This window comes from Chiloscyllium plagiosum, chromosome 2 (assembly GCF_004010195.1).
Source record: "Chiloscyllium plagiosum isolate BGI_BamShark_2017 chromosome 2, ASM401019v2, whole genome shotgun sequence".
NCBI lineage: Eukaryota > Metazoa > Chordata > Chondrichthyes > Orectolobiformes > Hemiscylliidae > Chiloscyllium > Chiloscyllium plagiosum.
Window position 1 is genome coordinate 87,630,145 of NC_057711.1, and position 23,985 is coordinate 87,654,129.

Consider the following 23,985-nt stretch of genomic DNA (forward strand, 5'->3'; position numbering starts at 1 on the left):
TTGGTGGGGTAGATTGTGAGGACCGGGGACTCTATCTTTGTTGTGGTTGGTGGGGGTGCAGGATTTGAGGACAGAGGTGTGGGAAACGGAAGAGATGCAGTTGGGGGCATTGTTGATCACGGTGCAAGGGGAAATTATGGTCCTGAAGTAGGAGGAGATGGGTCTTAACAAGATATTGAAGGATCATGCCTACTCAACAGAATAGGTGGATGGTTCACACAAAAACAAAATCTCAAAAAAACAGAAATATGCATGTTACACAACTTGATTTTTTATTACATGGGATGGTCATAGAGTCCTAGAGGTGTACAGCATGGAAACAGACCCTTCGGTCCAACCAGTCTATGCCGACCAGATATCCCAACCCAATCCAATCCCACCTGCCAGCACCCGGCCCATATCCCACCAAACCCTTCCTATTCATATAAGCCTCTTAAATGTTGCAACTGTACCAGCCTCCACCACTTCCTCTGGCAGCTCATTCTAATAACAATGTCATCAAATTCTGGGATGCTATTAATACATCAATTAATTGATCAAAAATGTAAAATAGCCAATTGAACGGGTGGAGAGAATGGTAATTTATTGTGGAGCAACAGTTCTGAAACTGAAGTTTCACATCTAATCAAGAGAGTGTGGTCCTTACGATGATGCGAGTCAAAGTAACTCAAGGTTACAATGACAAGGTTCTCCATGGGAGACTGATTAGCAAGGTTAGATCTCATGTAATACAGGAAGAACTTGCCATTTGGATACAGAACTGGCTCAAAAGTAGAAGACAGAGGGTGGTGGTGGGTGCATTTGCAGAGTGGAGGCCTGTGACCAGTGGAGTGCCACAAGGATCGGTGCTGAGTTCACTACTTTTTGTCATTTACATAAATGACTTGGATGTGAACATAAGAGGTATATTAGTAAGTTTGCAGATGAGACCAAAATTGGAGGTGTAGTGGACAGCGAAGAAGGAACAGGATCTTGATCAGACGGGCCAACGGGCTGAGAAGTGGCAGATGGAGTTTAATTCAGATAAATGAGAGGTGCTGCATTGTATGTAAGCAAATCTTAGGAGAACTTATACACTAAATGGTAAGGTCCGAGGGAGTGTTGTTGAACAAAGAAACCTTGGAGTGCAGGATCAGAGCTCCTTGAAAGTGGAGTTGCAGGTAGATAGAATAGTTTGGTATGCTTTCCTTTATTAGTCAGAGTTTTGAGTACAGGAGTTGAGAGGTCATGTTGTGGCTGTACAGGTCATTGGTTAGGCCACAGTTGGAATATTGCATGCAATTCTGTTTCCTGTTGTGAAACTTGAAAGGGTTGGAGGATTTGAGCTATAGTGAGAGGCTGAACAAACTGGGACTGTTTTCCCTGGAGCGGCGGAGGCTGAGGGATGATCGTATAGAGGTTTATAAAATCTTGATGGGCGTGGATCGGATAAATAGACAAAGTCTTTTCCCTGGGGTAGGGGAATCCAGAACTAGAGGGCATAGGTTTAGGTGAGGGGGAAAAAGATATAAAAAATACTTAAGGGGCAATTTTTTCACACAGAGGGTGGCAAGTGTATGGAATGAGCTGCCAGAGGAAGTGGAGGAGGCTAGTACAATTGCAACATCTAAAAGGCATCTGGATGGGTATATAAATAGGAGGAGTTTGGAGGGATATGGGCCAGGTGCTGGCAGGTGGGACTAGACTGGGTTGTGATATTTAGTCAGCATGGACAGGTTGGACCGAAGGGTCTGTTTCTGTGCTATATATCCCTATGACTATATAACTCGGTGAATTCAACTGTCTTACTAAACAGTTAACAGAAGAATACAGGCAGATAAGGTTTTAAAGAAGACATAGGTGTTTGTCATTTTTATAAATGACTTAGACGCAGGCATATGTGGATGGATTCGTCAATTTGCAGATGACACCAAAGTCAGTGGAGTAGTGGACAGTTTGGAAGAATGTTACAGGATGCAGAGGAACTTTGATAAACTGCAGAATTGGGCTGAGAGGTGGCAAATGGAGTTCAATGCACTTTGGGAAGAATAACAGGAAGGCAGAGTACTGGGTCAATGGAAAGATTCTTGATAGTGTGAATGTGCAGTGGGATCTTGGAGTCCATGTGTATAGATCCCTGAACGTTGCCACCCAAGTTGATAGTGCTGTTAAGACGACATATGGTGTGATAGGTTTCATTGGTAGAGGGATTGAGTTCCGGAGCCGCAATACCATGCTACAACTATACAAAATGCTAGTGCGGCCACACTTGGAATATTGTGTACAGTTCTGGTCGCCATATTTCAGGAAGGACGTGGAAGCATTGGAAGAGGTGCAGAGGAAATTTACCAGTATATAGCCTGGTCTGGAGGGAAGGTCTTATGAGGAAAGGCTGAGAGACTTGAACCTGTTCTCATTGGTAAGAAGATGGCTAAGAGGGGATTTGATAGAGACATACAAAATTATCAGAGGATTAGATAGGGTAGACAGTGAAAATCTTTTTCCTAGGATGATGACGTCAGTTTGTACGAGGGGGCATAACTACAAATTGAGGGGTGATAGATTTAAGACAGAGGTCAGAGGCAGGTTCTTTACTCAGAGTGGTAAGGACGTGGAATGCCCTGTCTGCCAATGTAGTTAACTCAGCCACATTTGGGAGATTTAAACAATCCTTGGATAAGCACATGGTTGATGATGGAATAGTATAGGGGCATGAGCTGAGAATAGTTCACAGGTCGGTGCAACAGAGGGCCGAAGGACCTGTTCTGTGCTGTATTGTTCTATGTTCTATATGGAATGCTGTCCTTCATTGGCATAGATACAGAATACAAAATGTAGAGATTACAATGATGAAACTGTATAAGACACTGGTGAGGCCACAACAGGCATACTATGTGCAGTTCCAGTCACCACATTACAGGAAGGATATAGTTGCTCTGGGGAGGGTGCAGAGGTGATTTACGAGAATGTAGCCAGAGCTGGAGAACTGACCCAAGTGGAGAAATTGTAAATGTAAAAAAAAAATTGATAATTCCACACATTCTTAAAGCTCACCAACTTAAAAATCAGATTTTTATTGTTTTTAAATGTATAATTTTAACTGTAGTCAAGTAATCAGACTATATTAGATCACGTTTTCCTCAAACATGCAGAAGTTGGTGTTTTTCCTCCACCTAGTTTTGATGGATGGTCATGGAGAATCAGTTCTAAAATGAAATATATAAAATCGAACCTTGCAAAACAATAAATGCAGACTATATAATCCATGTATGAAACATCATGATCTAAACAATTAAACATTTTTATGCCCACATTTAAACCAGGAAATGCTGGCATTTAAAAAAAATACTTATTGGATATAATTAAACCCTCCTCCATCCTCCAAAAGTATGGACTTCAGTGCCAACACTGCAGGAAGATACAATTACAGGACAAAAAAAAAATTACTTAAACAGTTCCCATTATAAAGTTTAATATTCGGTGGAAACAAAAGAAACAAGTCACTTTCAGAAGAACACTGAATTATGCACCTTCCTCTCCACCACCATCTCCTTCCCCCAATCTGATAATCCTCAGGTGATTATCTGACGACAACACCAAGTAGTGAATCACATGTGCAATGCATAGGCAATTATTCAATTACATTGACTAAAACTCTCCTGTTCTGCACTTATAGCACACTTAGCCAAGCTACCCAACAGCAGCCCCATGGTGCCCTTGCCTGTGAGCAAGGAGGGCCAGGTTCAAGTCTCAGCAACTCCTCAGGTGAGGGGTAACATTTTTGAATGGGTGGATAAAGTTCACATTTCAGTACTCCACTGTTAAAAGGAGAAATTTAGCCTACACTGGAATGACCGCAGGTATTTTTTGAACAATGATCAACCAATGCACACAAATTCAACTTGAAAATCTCTCCTGGAAAACCCGGACATCTTCTGTAACTTTTCTCACTTGCACACTAACTATGGTGGCTATCTTGAAATCTTAGCCGTGGAGCTCTTGACATTTGTTTAAAAGCACATTTAGAAAAACTCATTTCAATTTACCTTTATTTTTTTGTTTAGTTTGCAGCAGTATCTGTATAACATGGCCATGTTCAGAGGACCAAAATCTGCATAGAAACTGGAAAATAAAAAGTAATGAAGAAACATGCAAGTTCACATTAAAGATAAATACCAGCTGGTCCATCAAGTCTGTCCCACACTGTTGTAAATGCTATCACGACAGAATACTTCTTTAGCACCCCTTTACGTTTTTAGGGGTTTCGCTAGTTTAAAATCACACTGCGTTTTAACCACACTGATGAATTAATGTAACAAGGATTGGTCTTAACTATAGAAACGCAGCGAGAAAGACTGTTAATCCTTCCGTTCAGAAGCAAATTTGACATAATGACTTGGTTAAAGTGAAAGTATGTCTAAATTGACTAGAACCAACTTTTTAAATCAAAAGGATAGTTCTGGCATATCTAGGGCGATGCTGCGCAGTAACTGAGGTACATCTGAGTTTTTAAAAGTGACATTTCAAAAAAAGTCTTCCTGGTTTTTTTTTAAATGTAAGTCTCGAAAATATACTCACTTTTCATATACAAGTTCGTCATCAATGCTAAAATAGTGCGTATTCGCTGTGTTTTTGGGCTTATGTCGAAGAATAGCAAAATACAGCCGATCTGAAACACAAGTAACAGAAGAGATAAACAGCATTGACCGTGCCCCATTAAGGATATACCGTTGCTGCACATTTACAAACTGCATGAAGTAGCAAAGCGTCTGTCTTCACCCACACAAACAACCACATCCATGGTTCAGGCGCTTCGCGATAGGCTGCTGCCTAACTTGGAACCATTTAAAATTTAAAACCGCCATGCCTTAAAACCACGGAGTTTAGAATCTGCTCCTCAATGTAAGCCATACCAAATCAATATCAATTACACAAGCCGTCACCTTTTATAAACTCCGCCGCATTAAGCAGCTCTTCTCCGTCCGCCATTCCGCAGCTTAGACAAAAACGAAACAAAGCTGTAAAAACTTTTCAGCACGCACTTTAGCTGAAAAACTGCGCCCAGTCTCAGGGAAAAAACAAACGCTGATAACCGATTTGGGGCTCGCCCAAGGTCAACCTTCAGTGCAACTCCCTCCGGCTGAGAAAACACTTGCAGCAAACACTACTACAGCATTCACGGGACCGCAAACATTGCGGAAAAGTGGTGCCAATGTTCGAACAGCTATCGCATCGCCACCGAAGGTCCAAAAGTCAAAGTGTCTCTGTCCTGCCCTGCAGCCTGTCACTCAAAAAGCCGAATGCCCGCATTCCCCAGGTATTGGCCAGCCCCTGGCTGATTTACACTCGCTCCAGCCCACTTCCCCAATACAAATCCGCCTATTGGAATGAGGCCCTGTTGGTTGTCAGTGGAAACCTCTTGTCGTCATCCATTAACCCCGCCTCACCTCTTAGTATTGACATCTCAGAGCTTCACATCGGAGGCCAGTGGCGCTATTGCAGCTCAGTGCATTCCCCTAGAGCTTGTCCTCTGCGCAGGGAAAACAGGCAATCCAGAGAATTAGGCCAGGCAGTAACATCTTTTTATTTACTATGCTGAGGTTGTGACGCGCAATATTGGAATTGCAGTGGAATCCCTGTCAGCATTAACCGGAAGGTGGTTGAAGGAAAAGAAACAGACTGGTTACAGCGCAGAAGTTGGTCCCTTGGAAGTGGACACAGAAGAGGGCATGGGGAATGAGGAAGTGGAAGAGATTTTGAATACATATGGTGTCATAGAGTCATATAACACGGAAACAGACGCTTTGGTTCAACTAGTCCCCGCTGAAAATAAACACAAACTAAACTAGTCCCATCTACCTGCCCGTGGCCCTCCAAATCTGTCCTATTCGTGTACTGTACCGGTCAAACTGTCTTTTAAACATTGAGATTGTATCCACATCCACCTCAAGACGTTCATTCCACACATGAACATCGTCTGTGTACTACAACAGACAAATAAAATAGATCTTCTGTAAAAATAATTTCTATGATCTCATTTTTTTATCCCCATGTGGCTTTTGCTTATTATGCTACTTCTCAAAGACAAAGAAACACTGGGATGTTGCATTTTAAAGAGTCACTGGTCTTGAAACTCTGCCTTCTTCCCACAGATGTTGCCAGCTGTGTTGTGTGTTGGAGCTTTCTCCATTTAAGTAATACTGTTCTTATGCTCTCCCTCCCAAAATAAACAACTTCTCATTTTCCCGTATTATACTCCATTTGCCAAATTACATGGACTCAGACTGTTTTCTGTACAGCAGAAGAGGTAGGGGGAACCTCTTTACTGACATGTATAGATTGAGGGGCAAGGATAAGGTGGAAAGGAACCAGCTGTTCTGCAAGGAGGCATAATTTTTATTAAGGTGAGGGGCAGGAGGGTTAGAAGGTGTTTTTGAGAAATGTTTTTTATACCCAGCGGGTGCTGGAAATCTGGAATGCACTGCGTGGGAGGGCAATAGAGGCAGGAAACATCACAACCCCTTAAATGATGCAGGGATGAGCACTTGAAATGTCATAAGATCCATGGCAATGGGCCAAGTGGTGGAGAGTGGAATTAGAGTAGCTAGGTGATGGTCTTTTCAGACATTATGACTCTATTAGTGAAAATCAAATCGCTTCTGCAATAGTACAGTATATACTAACAGCAGCAATGTGTTTGGGAAATTTAAGATAAAATTCATGAAATAATCAATTGTAGAAACTGCACGTACAAAACAAGCTTTATAATACTCTGCATTTTCACCCAGCATACTATGAAAAAAGATATGGAACACTTTGATCAACTTATTAGGCTAATTTAGGAGCAGTGATGTTCTAGAGGCATTGCTGCTAGACTTGTAATTCTGACATCCAGGTATGATTCTGAGAAACCAGGTTCAAATCCCATCACAGCAGATGGTGGAATTTGAATTCAATAAAAATCTGACACAAAAGATTTTGATGATGACCATGAATCTATTGCCGATTATCTGGATCGCTAAATTCCTTTCGGGAAGAAAACTGACATCCTTATCTGGTCTGGCCCACGTGATCCTGCACCCACAACAATGTGGCTGACTCTTAAGTACCCTCTAAGCAATTAGGGATGGGCAATAAATGTTGGCTTAGCCAGTGAAGCCCTCAACCCATGAAAAAACCAAATTAGAGAGTTATACTAATCTGGAAAGATTGAACAGACTGGTGCCCTTCCTTCTAAACAAGGAAGAGAGGTGACTTGATAGAATTGTATTTAAGAATACAGAATTGAAGCTAATAGTATTTAAGGAGAAATTGGTTAACAAGGGAAGAAAAACATAGAAAATTGAGATTAAATTCATATGGAACATAAATGCTAAAATGGGATCTGATGTGTAAAAGCATATTTCACTGTAGATTCTACATAATTCTAGTAAGATGTTCAATTGGTAAAAGTGCATGGAACTTATCATGCAGACAATGTACAAATTGTTGAGAAAAGATGATTGTACATGAAATAGAAATGCCTTTAGAATAAATGAGTCACTACTTTCTGATCCTTGTACAAGAAGTACCACAAAGCCAGTTTATGGAAGGCCAGATTTACTTCATCATATCAATATTTATGGCGTATAGGTGTTCTTCAATACTCTGCTCATTTTTTGGTGTCAGCCATCACAGCAATTTGCAAGAAGACCAATTCAAGTGGAAAACCAACATTTGTACTGCAAGAGAGCAGATTGCTGAATAGTTGGCAAATAGACTGTTAGAGATGTTGGCATGGAGAATGCAATCTTGAATGCTGATTTACAGTTAACTACCAGCAATATCAATTGTTTTACATGAATAGTTGGTAGAAGCTCACAAGAATCATGAGAATTATCCAAATGGCATGTTTATCTATGCTTTAAATACTATGTAAAACTGTGTACAAGAGACAAAAGCAACTAACATTTCAACCAAACATGTAATTCAGATCTGCTAACCACTATTTAGCACATCAACAATTTCTGCTGGGAAGCTTGACTGAGATAAACTGAGAATTTCCAGTCGTACTTTGTACACACTTTAAAACAAGTAAATTCCATAATTCGTCATAAGTATCATGATAAATTAACTAACTTTTCTTCGTCACAATATTACCCTTTGCTGAAATTTTGGCAATAATTAAAATTTCTGCATTTAACTCTGTTATGCTGGAGGACTTGAAGGGGGAGATCAGCCATTGGAGGATTTCCCTCTTTGGGGCAGGAGAACGTTCACTTTTCAATGAGAGGCTTAAACATCTCGTGAAGATATCACCCAATGAATAAATACCTTCACCTAGACCTAATAGATTCAAATAAGGAAATGGTTCTCTGGCATTAGCAATACCAGACTTAATCTGTCTAATTTTCTGCGCATATATATTCCTACTCTACGTTAGGCATAACCTAGCACGACTCATATTTGTCATACTCAACAGTACCAAAAAGCCCTTTTCCTGTGCCATACAGTTTTACCCCAACTTAAGAGACACAGTACATTAATGTTGGAGGATATAGCTTTAATAAACAGAACTCTTCACATATTAACCACAGAAACTTTCATTCCTTTGACACCAGGACATTCCAAAGCATTCTCAAACAATGCAGCAGTGACTATTTGAAAACTAAATCAACATAGCAGCAAATTTGTATGCAGAAAGGTTTCACAGAAAGGTACATTATCATGTAATTTATTTTGAAAGCAGCAGAAGTTGCTTGGCAGTACTTTGTAATCAACCTATTCAGAGATGCCATTGCATACCTCTGGGAGGGAAGATCTTGAATCCAGTCTCCTGGCTCAAAGACGGAAAGCATGGTGGCTCAGTGTCACATAGTTCAATTCCAGTCTCAGGAAACTGTCTGCATGGAGCTTGGACATTCTCCCTGTGACTGCATGGATTTCCTCCAGGTGTTTTGGTTTCCACTCTCAGTCAAAAGATGTGCAGGTTAGGTGGATTGACCATGCTAAATTGTCTGTAGTGTCCAGGGACTTGTACGCTAGATTAATTTCCCATGGGAAATGTGGGGTAATGGGGAAAAGGTAAGGGTTTGGGTAGGATGCTCTTTGAAGGGTCAGTGCAGACATGATGGGCTGAATGACATCTTTCTGCAGTTTAGGGATTCTATGATACCACTGTTCAAGCTGCTTGGAAAATAGTGACCAAAAAATTGAGTGGGAACAATTAGAGGACACAGAAACTGTCTCTTTCCCTAACCATTTCAATATGCCATGCTCCCAGGTTAATATTATCCACAACTGAGAGAATATTACAGCAGATGAGGACTAGAGCGAGTTGAGTAGCCAGTCAGGATTGCAATCCAAATGTCATTGTTCTTCTTTTTCTGTGGATCTCTTAAGATGAACCAACAGAAGGAATTGCAGAATCGATAGAATATCATCATGGCACATTGTGAGAACCTCTAGTAAAGTCTGTCATTGCCAGATTTGATTAACTAGATGACTGTTTAGAAAGAGCAACAGTAATTCTGGCAATGAATTGGACCTCAATGTATCACCACCGTGTATCCAATTTTTCAGTCAAGTCCTGAAAATGAGTCATAATGGTAACTCTAAGCTCCCCAAAATATCAACAGTCATTCTATAGCCATGCTCAAACTGTTACAGTATAGTTCACTACTGTAGAGTACGCGGTAGAAATGGTGTTACAGATGGGGAGAGCAGTTGGTGAGAAGCTTTGATTCATAGTTATCAATAGTTGCCTTCAAACGGATCGAATGGGTTCCCATTTTTATTAGCAAAATGTTAGTGTTTTCACATTCTCAAGCTCCAAAGTAGTTGTGGTCTGTTTCAAACAGAAACAAATATAGCGAGGTTGTGAGTTCATTTTGGGAAGAGCTAAAGCTGAAAACATTATTCTGGAATCTTATTTGCATAATTTAAGCATTATATCAGGGATAATGCAAGACCTACTGCATGGTTTCTGTTTGACAGAGAAAATAGTCAATAAAAAAAAATCAGAAACAATAACACCAGTGACACAAAGTTAGAAACATAATCTTCTGATTCGTGCACTCTGCTAGTGAGATTTGGTGTCTACAGTACATCAGGAACTTTACCTCATTCTGTCTCCAGTGATAAAAATTGTTGCATTTACTTTATTGACTCGAAAGATGCTGAATAATACTGCCATAATTATCCACAAGTAATCACTAGCTTTTGGCCATTCGTGTGTTTCACCATATAGTAAGTATTACTTGAGGATGACACGAGCGGGCTCCATCCTATCCTGATCTAAAAACATGCTTGAAAGTGGATAACAACTAGGATAAGGAACTCCACTCAGCAGAGCTGAAACAATTGCTGAAACTATCCTAAACTACCCTCCTTTCACAGCACAGACTCCATCATCCACTTAAAAAATATTTATTCTTCTCATACTTAGATACGAACATAGAAATGTACAGTTTATTCTGCTATAATGCGTATTTCTTAAGTGCAAATTGGCTATAAAGCGATTGAATAATTTGGACCATTATTTGTAGAATGCAAACTTCCTATATTGGCTATAATGTGATTCTGGCCCTATTAATTTATATGGCACGGCTATCGTGCAATTTTCTTATAATGCGAGATAGTATGAGAACGGAACTATTGTGTTATATCAGAACCGACTGTGCAGCAAAGAAACCGGCCCTTTGGCCCATGATGTTCTGATAATCATGACAATAAAAATCCTTTCTGCCTGCCCTTGGAACATATCCTCCCAATCCTTGCATATTCATGTGTTTTTCTAAAAGTCTCTTAAATGCCCCATCATTATCGGCCTACACTACCACCCTTGGCAGCACGTTCCACATTCTACCCACTCTGTATAAATAAAAATTAGCCCCAGACATCTCCTTTGAACTTTCTTCCTTTTTCCTTAAATGCATGCCCCCTAGTTTTAGATATTTGAACTCTGAGAAAAAGATTATGACAGTTAATCCTATCTATGCATCTCAATTTCAATTTCCCCCCTCAGCCTCCAACGCTCCAGAGAAAAAAACCTGAGATTTTCTAGCCTCCCCTTATAGTTCATACCCTCTAATCCAAGCAGCATCCTGGTAAACCTCTTTTGTACCCTCTGCAAAGCCTCCACATCCTTCCTGTAATGTGGCAACCAGAATCAAATGTGGCCTACTCAACATCTTATAAAGCTTCTACATGACATCCTGACTCTTGCACTCAATTCCCCGACCAATAAAAGCAGGCATGCCATACTCTTTCTTCATCACCTAACCTACTTGCATAATCACTTTCAAGGAGCTATAGTCTGGAACCCCAAGATCCCTCTGTATATCATTGCTGTTCAGGACAGCAATTGTATATTTTTCCTTAACATTTGATCTCCCAAACTGCAGCACCTCACATTTACCTGGATTAAACTTCATCTGCCATTTCTCCGCTCATATCTGCGACTGATCTGTATTTGAAGATATCCTTTGATAACCTTCTACACCATCCACAACTCCACCAATCTTCGAATTGTCTACAAACGTATTTCTCACTCATCTACATTTTTATCCAAGTCATTTATATATATCACAAACAGCAGAGGTCCCAGTACAGATCCCTGCATAACACCACTAGTCATGGACCTCCAGTTTGAAAAACAACCTTCTACCACTCCCTCTGCCTTCTGTGGGCAAGCCAATTCTGAATCCATGAGGAACTCGCCATGAATCCCATTCATCTTAATTTTCAAAATAAGCCTAACATGAGGGACTTCATCGAATGCCTTAAACAAAAACAGTAGAACAGAGGTATAACTTTCCAAAGCCAAATAAAAGAAAATAATTATGAGAGCAATATCAGATAGAAATAATTAAATATGCTGCAGAAAGGGAAAGTTCAGAAATCAAATCATCTAAAAACCACATTGCACTTTTGACTTTTTTTTTAAATAGCCATATAACAAACTGTGGGTTTCTAGAGAAAAGAATTAAAAACCAAGACAAAATAAGAATGCAATATTATCAAAGTACCTCTCAAAAAATCAGTTTATGCAAAATGAAATATATACTCAAGTACAAGTTATTTCATGAATTTCAAAGCTTACAAAATTCAATTTCCTAAAGTTAAATTCTAAAGTTGTAAAAAATATTTGCATCTCCTCTCCTTTTTTGCCCGTTCAGATCAAGGATGTAAATAGAATGATAACTGGGTATTTTCATATTATTGGAGGCAATAAAAGAATGTTAATGCAATTTTAGAATTGTTGTGGAATACAAAAGTATAATATGCTTATGTGATGGCTTGAGGCAGAGGGAGAAAGAGCCTTCATGATTCTGATCCTGGAAACATTATTTATTAGTTTTTTTAAAAAAAATTTTGCCCATCAAAAATAACACATTGGACCATAATTTACTGTTTGAGAGAATCCAAGGCATTAGACAGATTTAGGACTAGGTAAACCGGATGCTGCCTGAACTGCTGTGTTCTTCCAGCACCACTAATCCAGATTTAGGACTAGGTTAGATTTTTAACATTCTCGCAGGGCAAGTTGCTGAAAATTGAGCTAATAACGTCACAGGATGGGAACAGGTATTTGGAACTTGAGGGAACAGAGCAACTATACATCTCATTAGCCACATTGAAGAATTGTGAAATGAACAGCACAAGTACTGTGAATGGCCATGGGTCAGTTAGCTCAATTGCTAGATGGCTAAAATGTGACACAAAATGTTGCCTATGGCATGGATTCAATCTTCATGATGGAAGTCATACTTCAAGGAGGACTGCCTCCTCATTCTGTTGCATGCCTCGAGACTGATGCTGCTTGAGACTTTTTAACCAATTGTCTTTCTCTATTCTTTCTGATCTATACCTAGAATGGGTGAATTCAATGTCAACTTGGAGAAAGTGAGGACTGCAGATGCTGGAGACCAGAGTTGAAAAATGTGGTGCTGGAAAAACACAGCAGGCCAGGCAGCATCCGAGGAGCAGGAGAATCAACGTTTCGGGCATAAGCCCGACGTTTCCTGAAGAAAGGCTTATGCCCGAAACGTCGATTCTCCTGCTCCTTGGATGCTGCCTGGCCTGCTGTTTTTCCAGCACCACATTTTTCACCTCTGAATTCAATGTCAACTCAGATACAGAAAGAAAAGTACAGAGAGAAAATCTAGAGAGAGATAAAAAGGGAGAATAATTTAACAAGCTAACATCTTTAAAAACTGAAGAAATGAGGCTTGTAACAGTTCATTTTCAAAACCAGAGAGATTGCTTGTGAGTAATGAACACCTATTATATCATTAAAAATGTGCTTAAACTGAAATGGATAAGAAGCAGCAATCTGAGGCTAGTGTAGTTCATTTTTGCTATGCAAATGCAGCAGCATCACATTCGTTGGTGAGGCACAAAGCAAGATGCTTTTTTTGCAAAAGCTATTGGCCAGGTGCCAAATTCCCAACAGCAACTTTTGAATTTCTGTGTTTAACTGCACATCTGCCCTTGCTGTAGAATTTGCACATCAATAATGGCAAGTACCATTAGCACTCTGCTATTTCGATAGCAAATTACAGCTAACTAAAAATAACTACCCTTGGGTCAATGCAATCAGATTTCACCTTCAAATCCTCTCCATCACAAAGTCTACGTACTTTGATGTCCTTAGCATCATTCACTTCTACCCTTCTTCAGCCCATCTGCTTCTGAAATCCTAAATTGTGCCCTTGTCAGCACCATCCTCCCTAACTTCAGCTCAAACAGTGCTGTGCTACCTGTATCTTACTCATCCCATACGTTGCTCACCATCATCTCGGACTTCATTAACTTATACTGGTTTTGAACACCCCAAACGTTCCAAATTCAAATCTTTGTATTTAAAATCCTTTACTGAGCTCATTCAGAGTTTAGTGTCCTAAATAAGAAATTCATTTTGAACACCAAAAAAAAACATGAGTTGGTGTAGTTGGCAGGGACAATCCTGACTTTTCAAAGTGATTCTGCATGATACCTTCAGTACTACCTCTGCAAAATCCTGTATTTGCACTGGTGGGAATAAGTGTTCCAATCTCTGAGGCCAACATTCCAGCACAAAGGCACTAGTTACCATTGATCAGCTGCACTGGACTGGCCACAGATCTCTGCGCCTGACACAAGACTTCCACAGCTAGGCTCTCTATTAGCTTCATCACAGCAGATAGTGACCAGGAGGGCAGAGTTAACACTTCAAGGACATCCTCTGATGCTCTGTGAAATAATGCAATATCTGCACTGACTCATGGGAATCTCTACCCCAAGGTTGTCCAATCTGAAGAAGCATCCAAAAAGGAACCAGTTATTTTGAGTGTCTTGACAGGCCCAGCAGGCGGTCAAGGACAAATAGTGAAAGGAGCATGTTAAAACCCAAATATCTTACCTATCCATTTTAGTAAACTTCAGCTGCCCCACCTGTGGCAGGATTTGTGGATTCGGAATCTGACCACCTAGGCACTCAGAGCCCTTGGAGTGGAATGAAATCATCCTTAGGATGCCCTAAAAAGGATTCTGTGTGGTTCTACAATAAAGCTCACAATTTTTTGCAGGACCTCCAATACTGTCATTATTATTCTGAATATTAAATTAGCACTGCTGCCTCACAGTACCAGGGACCTGGATTCATTTCCAGCCTCGTGCGACTATCTGTGTGGAGTTTGCACATTCTCCCTGTGTCTGTGTGGGTTTCCTTCAGGTGCTCCAGTTTCCTCCCACAATCCAAAAATGTGCAGTTTAGGTGGATTGGTCATGCAAAATTGTCCATTGAGTTCACGGATGTGTAGATTAGGTGCATTAGTTAGGGGTAAATGTTGAGTAATAGGGTAGGGGAATGGGTCTGGGTGGGTTACTCTTCGGAGGGTCGGTGTCAACTTGTTGGGCCAAATAGATTCCCTACAGTGTGGGAACAGGCTATGATTCAAATTGAGTTACGAATAAGGTCCTGAAGCCAGCCTAATGCAGAGCGCACATTTCAGTGCTTACAAAGTTCAATTCCATAAATGTATTATACTTTTACTACGTCTTGGAATTTCAAACTGGCTTTACATCCCCATAAAATGCAACAGATAAAAAAAAAATCAATTTAATCAATGACATTGGAAAGAACAATAATAAATACTATGTCAGCAGATACTTAGGAACACCATCACTTGCACGTTTCCTTCACAGCAACTCACCAGCCTGACTTAAATATATATAACTCAAAATCTTCAGTGTCACTGGGTCAAAATCCTGGAACTCCCTCCCTAATGGCATTGTAGATCCACCAATTCCAAATCAATTACAGCAGTTCAAGAAGGCAATTCATCACCATCTTTTTAAGGGCAACAAGGTATGGCCAATAAATGTTGGCCCAACCTTCATCACCCACTTCCCATGAATGATTAGTTGAAAAGCTCAGCAGGTCTGGCAGCATCTATGAAGAGAAATCAAAGTTAACATTTCGGGTCCAGTGATCGTTCCCCAGAACAGTTCTGAGGAAGAGTCACGAGATCTGAAATGTTAACTTTGATTTCTCTTCACAGATGCTACCAGACCTGCTGAGGTTTTCCAGCAACTTTTGTTTTTGTTTCTGATTTACTGCATCCATAGTTCTTTCTGTTTTGATAGATTGCTTAGCAATTTGGAAATAATGAAGCATCTTAAGTAAGAGATATGTTATCCAGGAACAAAGACCTCAGCACTGATAGAAACCGCAATGGATTTCAATTTAAAACAATGGCCCAGCAATAAAATCAGATACAGAAAAAAAAATTATATTTTACACAGGCTAAAGGACAATACAAACGTTTCATTAACTTACTGTTCACATTGGTACCTGCTCAGAAAGCTGAATGCAAGATTACAAATCCTATGGTGATGGAAAGCAACCTTTCAATTTATAGGATCATTAAATTATTGAGCATGACAATTAAGTCACAGTGTGGAGTTTGTATCATTATAATTATCATCATTATCTATTTTGTCCATGAATAGAAAAGTAAACTGAAGGTACAACAATTATATTTATCTTAGATTAGAAATCACATGACACCAGGTTACAGTCCAACAGGTTTATTTGAAATCACAAACTTTCAGAGTGCTGCTCCTTCATCAGGTGAAGCTTATGATTTCAAATAAACCTACTGAACTATAACCTGGTGTCACGTGACTTCTGATTTTGTCCACCCACAGTCCAACACCAGCACCTCCACATCATGGCTACCATTGACACCACAAACTGTCTGCTTAAAGTGGAGAGAGTCTCCAAGAAGACCACTCATATCGACACAGACATCAAGTTTCTGTGGAAATGCAAAAAAGCAGAGAAGATCCCAAAAGGACTACAGATCAGGAACCCACTCAAGTCAACCCACAACAGACTACTCTGAGGGACTCTGAGGAGTATGAGAGATGAAATGGCAAACATCTCATACATCTGCTCTACAGCAGACATCGCAACCTCAAAATCAAGACAGAGTTCATATTCTCAGCATGTGCTCAGGACACGGCAGATCAGCTCTGAGACACTGCCAAGCTGATGAGGCAACAGAACTACGCCACCTACATGCCCACCAAGAACAGGAAACTTGAGAAACTCAGCATCACCATCAGCAGTAACCAAGCCTCACCCGGTACATGGTTGAAACCGATACCACCACAACTTGTCTGACCACACCCTTCAACCAGACAAAATTGAAGTTCTTGGCCAAGGGCTCAATTTTGGCTCCACTACAAAAATGGATCCCAATGGTCTCATAGTAGATAGAGGAATTTATCAGGCAAATGAGACTCTGGGAATTCTTCCACAAACGCAAAGATATGAGCAGTGAGTCCAATGAGACAACCAATGAACTCGTCAGAGATCCGCAGTGTAGCAAACAAAGAAGAAAGAGTCGACTTGGACACCTCCAGAAGGGCATTGTCCTAGGCTTGATATGTACACTCAAGCCATTAACAGATGTGTCAATACCAGATGCATTAGCTCACAAGAAAGCCCAAAACGTCACCCCAGCAGAAGGCAACGCCATCCATGCTCTTAAGACCAAACACAACATAGTCATCAAACCAGAAGACAAAGGAGGAGCCATCATCATAGAGAATAGAACGGGCTACTGCAAGCAAGCATGCTGACAACTGAACATTCAGGAACACTACAGCTAACTAACTGCCAATCTGACCAAAGAACACTCCTGTCAACTCAACAGACTGATCCAGACCTCCAGAGTATCCAATTCACTCTCATCTCATGGACTTCTCGCATAGGAGACTTCTACTGCCTTCCAAAGCTACACAAGTTGCAAACACCCAGACATCGTACCAGGCAAGGGGGCCCTGTGTGAGAACCTCTCTGACTATGTTGAGGGCGTCTTGAAACACATTGTACAAGGAACCCCCAGCTTCTGCCATGACACTACAGACATTTCACCCAATGAAGGAGCAGTGCTCAAAAGCTTGTGATTTCAAATAAACCTGCTGGCTATAACCTGGTATTGTATGACTCCTGATTTTGTCAACTGCAGTCTAACACCAGTGCCTCTACAACATATTTTAAATTAAATTGTGACATAGTTATTGCACTTTGACTGTGTGAATTGTCTCATAAGGCATTCTGCATGGAAGCCTTAGCCAGTCGAAGCCACTAGTTACATGTAAAATGGAAGGGAAATGAAAATACTCCTGGCCTTGTAATATGGGTCAAAGTTCAAGAAACTGGGTCAAGTGATATTTAAGAATTGGTGAAAAAAAGACATTTTGTTGTAGCTTTTTGCCCTGCACTCATCAGGGCAATATATAGGAATTATCAAAGTAAAGGGGTGAGAAGAGTGTTAATTGTTTGGCAAGTGAATTCTGATTAACCAAATGGTTGCCATAAAGAATGCACCAATTAATGATGTTCAGTACTTAACTGCAAAGCTAAGTTTAAATTTTAAATCAGGCATATTTGGTCTGATTGGTCAAGACATTGTTCTAATAAAATGAATCAAAGAATGACTGTCACATATTTTACTGAGTAGAAGCAAGGGGAGTGTGGGCATTTGTGCGCAACATACAGGTGTGGTTTTTTTTAAATATATGTAACTTCCTGTACACACATCTGTCCACACTGCTAGCCCAACTGACAATCCCAACTAGCACAATTAAACATCTTTCTGTAATCCAGATCAATTGAAGTACAAGGTAGCATGTGGTGAGGAGCACATCACATGTGAACGGGATAAGGGGTTGGAAACAAAGATATCAGTGAAAATTCCCTGTTTGAAATTGCTATTCGTGGTCTAAGAAAAGAATCAATGATAGATTTCCATCTCACTTTTGCCAGCAGCAAAAAGTGTAGCATTATCATCTTATAACAAAAGTCTTCAAAATACTTTATTTCCTGTCTCTGTAGATTAAAAAATCCTCTTCGTAATTTGTACAGCTCTTGTGGTCAGAGTGAACTGAAATATAAGCACTGGGAGTTAGATTAAAAAAAAGGAAGGTTCCTTAAATTAAATTAACCATATACACTTCATGTATTGGGAATGAAGCTACTAATATATACATGCTAATCTATAACTATAAATCAGCAATAAATAGAAACATTGCCTAATTAGATCATTACTTCATAAGGGGAAATGCTAACAAAACATAGATGAAAGGATCCATACACTTCAAGTTGATGATTTCCAAAAACAAATCATATAAATAGTCAGTGGTTAAAGGGTTATTCCTAGAAACTAAGGAATTGGGGTAAGCACCTAATAATTAAATTATTGTGAGTAATTCTAATTTGAAATAAAGTGTTAATCAAATCACATATGGTGATTTTTTAAAAGTTAATTGAGCCTGAATTCACAACATTGGTATCCTGCTTTATATTCTGACTTTATGTCCTGTCCATAACGTTTCACCTCCATACCATCTCCCCCTTCACTTGCCTTTCACTGGTCTACTGATGAAACTCTCCTCTCTGGTTTTGTTACCTCTAAATATTTAAATGTTCTCCTGGCTGCCTTCTACTTTCCAATCTTTATAGACTTAGATTCATTCCTAACTCGGCTGCCCATATCCTAAATTACACAATGTTCAAGTCACTATTGTGCTCCCTGCATCGAGTACTGTATATGATCCAAAACTGTTTATATGAAAAAGATTGTCATCATGTTTTCAAATTCCTCACCTCCCTACCTCTGGAACTTTCTCCAGCCTTCTAACCCTTTGAGATCTCTAATCCTCTTCCACATTACTGAATTTCATTGTTTCTTGACCTCCAGTTGCCTCTTCTCTAAGGTTTTCTCTCCCTAAACTTCCTGCCCTAAACCTCTGTGCCTCTCCCTCTAACTTTAAGATTCTCCTTAAAGTATTTTTGAGTATCACCTGTGGTTCAGTGCCACCAGTCACTCTCTGATGGTTTTGGATTTATGTTCAACTTCAGGGATAGCACAATAATCTAGGCTGATACTTCAGTACAGTATACAGCTTCATTGTATGGGGTGCCATTTTGAGATTTGATCTGGTCATTACCACTTGAACAAATAACAGTTTGCCATATGCAAATTAGCTGCCAAATTTCCAAATTACAATCTTTGTATTGCATTGTTGTAAAGTGCTTTGGAAGATCTGGTGGTTATTAAATGTACTGTACTTAATAAATGTAGGTTTTAGAGAAAATAAAAACTTATCAGTCAAGAATACTTCCTGATGGCGATGTGGCTCAGTGTCAACTTTAATTTGTCAACACCCTTGCAAAGCATGTTTTACTATGTTAAAAATACTACATAATACCAGTCACAAGTTTGGATTTCCTATGAGTTGGTGGTTGTGTTTGACTTCTTCATGGATTCTTTAAGGACATTCCTGAGGTATCTCCATTGTTCATATATCAGTCATCAAACTCCAAAAGCAATGTCTCACCCAGTCAAGTTTATTTTTTAGTGATTAGTGCCTTGATGCTGGGCAAGTTGGTTTCGAAGAAGACACCATAATGTGCCTGCCTTTTCTGCCAAGGAATTTGGAGGATCATGCAAAGGCACTGCTGGTATACTGCGCCAGCGTTTTAAGGTGTCCAAGTCTCCAAAGCATTTAGGAGCGCAGGAATCACTACTACCAAATAAACCATGTTTATGGCAGACTGTCCAATTAGTACACCACATTTTCATGTACAGTCATGCATTTTTTCCCCCAAGAAACAGAATTTGCAGTGATTCAATGTACATTAAATTTTATATGCTAACCCTGAATTAGTTGGAACAGACATGCTTTCAGCTTTCGAGTTTAGAGGTTTCAGTCCAAAATTGAAGAATAACATGCAGGTCACAAGTTTTCCCAAATTATATTTTTCGTTGGTTAGAAAATGGCAGTGGCATTTAGTGTCTTGTGTGCATTTGTTCTATAAACAAATCCAATAGCCTGCTGTCTACAGTCCAAAATGTATTTGAATGAGTTGTTGAATGAGTAAGAATAGATCTCATCAAAAGACTGCACAATTGAAGCATTACTTCATGTTTATATTCCAATCCCTTTGAGATAAAGGCTAAGAGATATTTTTCAACAATTTTTGCATTTGTGCAGCGTCTTTGATGTTCATACAATACTGAAATACAACTGTTCCTTCACATATCTTACTCTCTCAATATTAAAATATTCTCTTCAGTTTGTTGTATGGAAATTTAGCTAATGTGCCTTGAGTTTCAAAAGCAAAAATTACTGGGGTAATTTAAAAACACTTATTCCAATACTGGGTTACCCCACTCAGTTTATTCCTCTGATATGCTATAAATCTACAGTGGCAGAATCAGAAATCACAACAGTATAAACAGTATGTGAATCATAAACATGCATAGTACCCATAAACCAACAGTTTCATTCAGATTGACAATGTGATGTTAATGAATTATGATAGATGATGTCATGTATTTCTTTCATATGCCCTATTTATTGTGACAAATACGAACCATATTAACATGTTCTACAGATAGTGAGTGCAATTATAAGTTGTGCTATTTCTAGGAATAGACTCTTCTAAAACCCATGTTCTCCACACTTTTCAGAGGTTGAAATGCAGTTTGAATTTTCTGTAATAATATTTGGTGAATGAAGTTTGCATGTACAATTATATAACAAATGTACATAGTCCTTTGCTGTACATGCTTTTCAAAACTTAATTTTCCTTTCAAATTCTTTACAGGTACTTAACAAAAGGAGCATACATCCAATGATCTGACTAATGATACAAGAAATCAAAAGGTTTTTTTTAAAACAATCAACTGACTAGTGCTTTCCTTCATGTTGTGCCAAATCAGGGGACAGTACGGTGGCTCAGTGGTTAGCATTGCCATTTCACAGCACCAGAGACATGGGTTCGATTCCACCTCACGCAACGAGTTTGCACATTCTCCCTATGGTTGCATGGGTTTTCTCTGGGTGTTCTGATATCCTCCTACAGTCCAAGCATGTGCAGGTTAGGTGGATTGGCCATGGGAAATGCAGGGTTACATGGAGTGTGTGTGTGTGGGAAAGAGTGGTTCTGGGTGGGATGCTCTTCAGAGGGTCAGTATGGACTCAGCTGGCTGAATGGTCTGCTCCCACACTGTAGGGATTCTATAAATCTTTCAGCGTTATAAGTAGAGTACCAGGCATTGGGGCAAAAGACGACAACATGGCTTAAAAATCTGGTCATAAGTCACTACTCAAAACAATAGGATTTAATAAATTTATTGTGTATCACTTACATTTGTGGGCGGCACGGTGGCACAGTGGTTAGCACTGCTGCCTCACAGCGCCAGAGACCCAGGTTCATGGCTTAAAAATCTGGTCATAAGTCACTACTCAAAACAATAGGATTTAATAAATTTATTGTGAATCACTTACATTAAATGTAATTATTTTTAAAAATACACTTTACTAAAAACATCATTAAATCATATTGGCTTTCAAAACATTATTGATCTAGGAGTTCTGATGACTAATACACCACTCAACTTTGTAACATTTGAATGGGTTACTATCTTAGAAGTGACTGCAGGATTATAATTAATTTGTACTTCTTATCATTATAGAACAGCCATGTGTTTGTTTCAAGATGAAATAGCAATCTACAGGTAATTATATTAGTATATCACAATTGGCTGCTCGCGGTGTGATCTTGTCTACTTTGTGGGAGCTGCAGATACAAGGTGACTGGTTTGTGAAATACCCACAGGTGTGACCCCAAACTTCACTCACTCAACAGGCATCATTGTAATGGTCTGATTATGTACAAAGACACTGAAAATAGCTTTTGCTTTCAAAAGTTAAAAATATTCTTTCTTCATATACATTTGAAATTCTAATAATTGCTGTCATGGGTCATACCAGTAGGAAACTATGAGGCAACTGTTTGCATCAATGTAACACCACATGATATTAACACACATGATGTAAGTATGTTCTGAAAATGCAAACTGATAGGAATGATGCACAGCTCTTCCTAGATTTCCCCCTCAGCAATGTAAATAACTGAACACAGTTCCTGTTTAGCCCCAATTCTACTGAGCTAAACGTTTACAGGGCTTAGGCTCATTTCGTTACATTCCCGTTTGAAAAGAAAGATAATCGCTTCCTTAGCAACGTAAATCAAACAAATTATTACTATAACCCACACTTGATTTTCAACTGTCTCATAATCTATCTCACTAGTTTCATGCTGGGTTCTGGTAAAATGCCATGTTTGGCAGTTGTGGACCATTATCCAGTGAAATTCAGTAGAAAGGTTTTTTTTAAAAAACAATACATTTGATATCTGATTTGCCAATAACTCTGAGAATGACTGACCGTTTCCCAGTACTGAAATAATAACTGGGCAAGCAACAAACAACAAAAATGGTTGAAGCATTTGCCTTTTCCTTGTTTTCTTTACCTTGACCGCAGCAATCTAGCTTTACAAGTACAGCATTTGATACGCATCAATAATAATAAATAATTTGCTTCATGTCGTGCCATGATATTTGCTCTTCTCACCTTGTACCCTGATGTAAACATCGGCAGCAGCTGCCGGCTGCTCCTCCTCCGGCTTCTTCCGTACAGAGCGCCGCTTCGACACACAGCCTTTGCGCTTCTCGTTCTTCCTCTTCATGACGGCCACAGCCCGGCACCGAGCCGCTTCACATCAGCTCGGGCACGGCCACGACGCTGAGCTTTGTAAATGGCGGATCCCCATCCACAGCCCGAGAGGGAGCCTCCTCCTCGCCGTGTTGACTGCAGTAAGCCCCGGACTCAGCCCCTCTTGCTTGGTGCGCTGTCTAAATGACGTGCCGTGCGGAAGGCCGGCAGGAGGGAAGGGCAAAACTGGATGCAAGTTAAGCTGTTTCCTTTTTCTTGATATGGTGTCTTAGTGATTGTAACCAGGTCAGCCAGCTGATTGTTCCCTGATTGGGGCTGTCAGTATGGTCCAATCAGGGAGCCCTGGCTGACATAAAAAGTTTGAAGTCAAATATATTGACACCTTGGTAGATGATTGTTACTACCCTCTGTTGAGTTATTATAGTGTTCACCTAGACAAAAGAAAATGCCCAAAGACTTCTGTTGTGTAATTTGTTGCATTAAAGATGTGGACAGCCTGAAAAATTATTGTTAAATTAAAGCCTTGACAACCTTTTTATTTTAAAAAATAGTTTCCTCCCAAAGGTTAATTTAATCTCAGTGAATGCAGAGATTGTGAACTGGGCTAAATGTGTGTCTCTCTCACTTTGTGTTTTTTGCAGAAATAACAAAGGTGATTGATGAGGGCAGAGCAGTGGACATGATCTATATGGACTTCAATAAGACATTCAACATGGTAGACTGGTTAGCAAGGTTAGATCACACAGAGTAGAGGGAGAACTAGCTATTTGGATACAGAACTGGCTCAAAGGTAGAAGACAGAGGGTGGTGGTGGAGGGTTGCTTTTCAGACTGGAGGCCTGTGATCAGCAATGTGCCACAACGATCGGTACTGGGTCCACTGCTTTTCATCATTTATATAAATGATTTGGACGTGAACATAGAGGGTATGGTAAGTAAGTTTGCA

General features: G+C 39.8%; 1 protein-coding gene across 4 annotated transcripts in view; it reads right to left on the minus strand.

Annotated features, from left to right (window-relative positions):
* The window catches only part of LOC122561627 (dual specificity protein phosphatase CDC14A-like), a 100,553-nt gene extending 77,354 nt beyond the window's left edge, over positions 1-23,199 (minus strand). Inside the window, exons 1-3 of one of the 4 annotated variants that reach the window (XR_006315064.1) lie at positions 22,939-23,199; positions 4,558-4,648; positions 4,026-4,101 (exon numbers count right to left, since the gene is read on the minus strand). Coding sequence is in view for 3 of the 4 variants with exons in the window: in XM_043713557.1 (XP_043569492.1) it covers positions 4,026-4,101; positions 4,558-4,648; positions 22,939-23,053 (282 nt within the window). In the remaining variant the exon portion in view is untranslated. Of the gene's footprint in view, positions 1-4,025; positions 4,102-4,557; positions 4,649-4,922; positions 5,271-5,426; positions 5,526-22,938 lie in introns of those variants that run through there. The other 3 variants (XM_043713557.1, XM_043713579.1, XM_043713565.1) reach the window with 3 other exon arrangements.
* Positions 23,200-23,985: the final 786 nt, after the last annotated feature.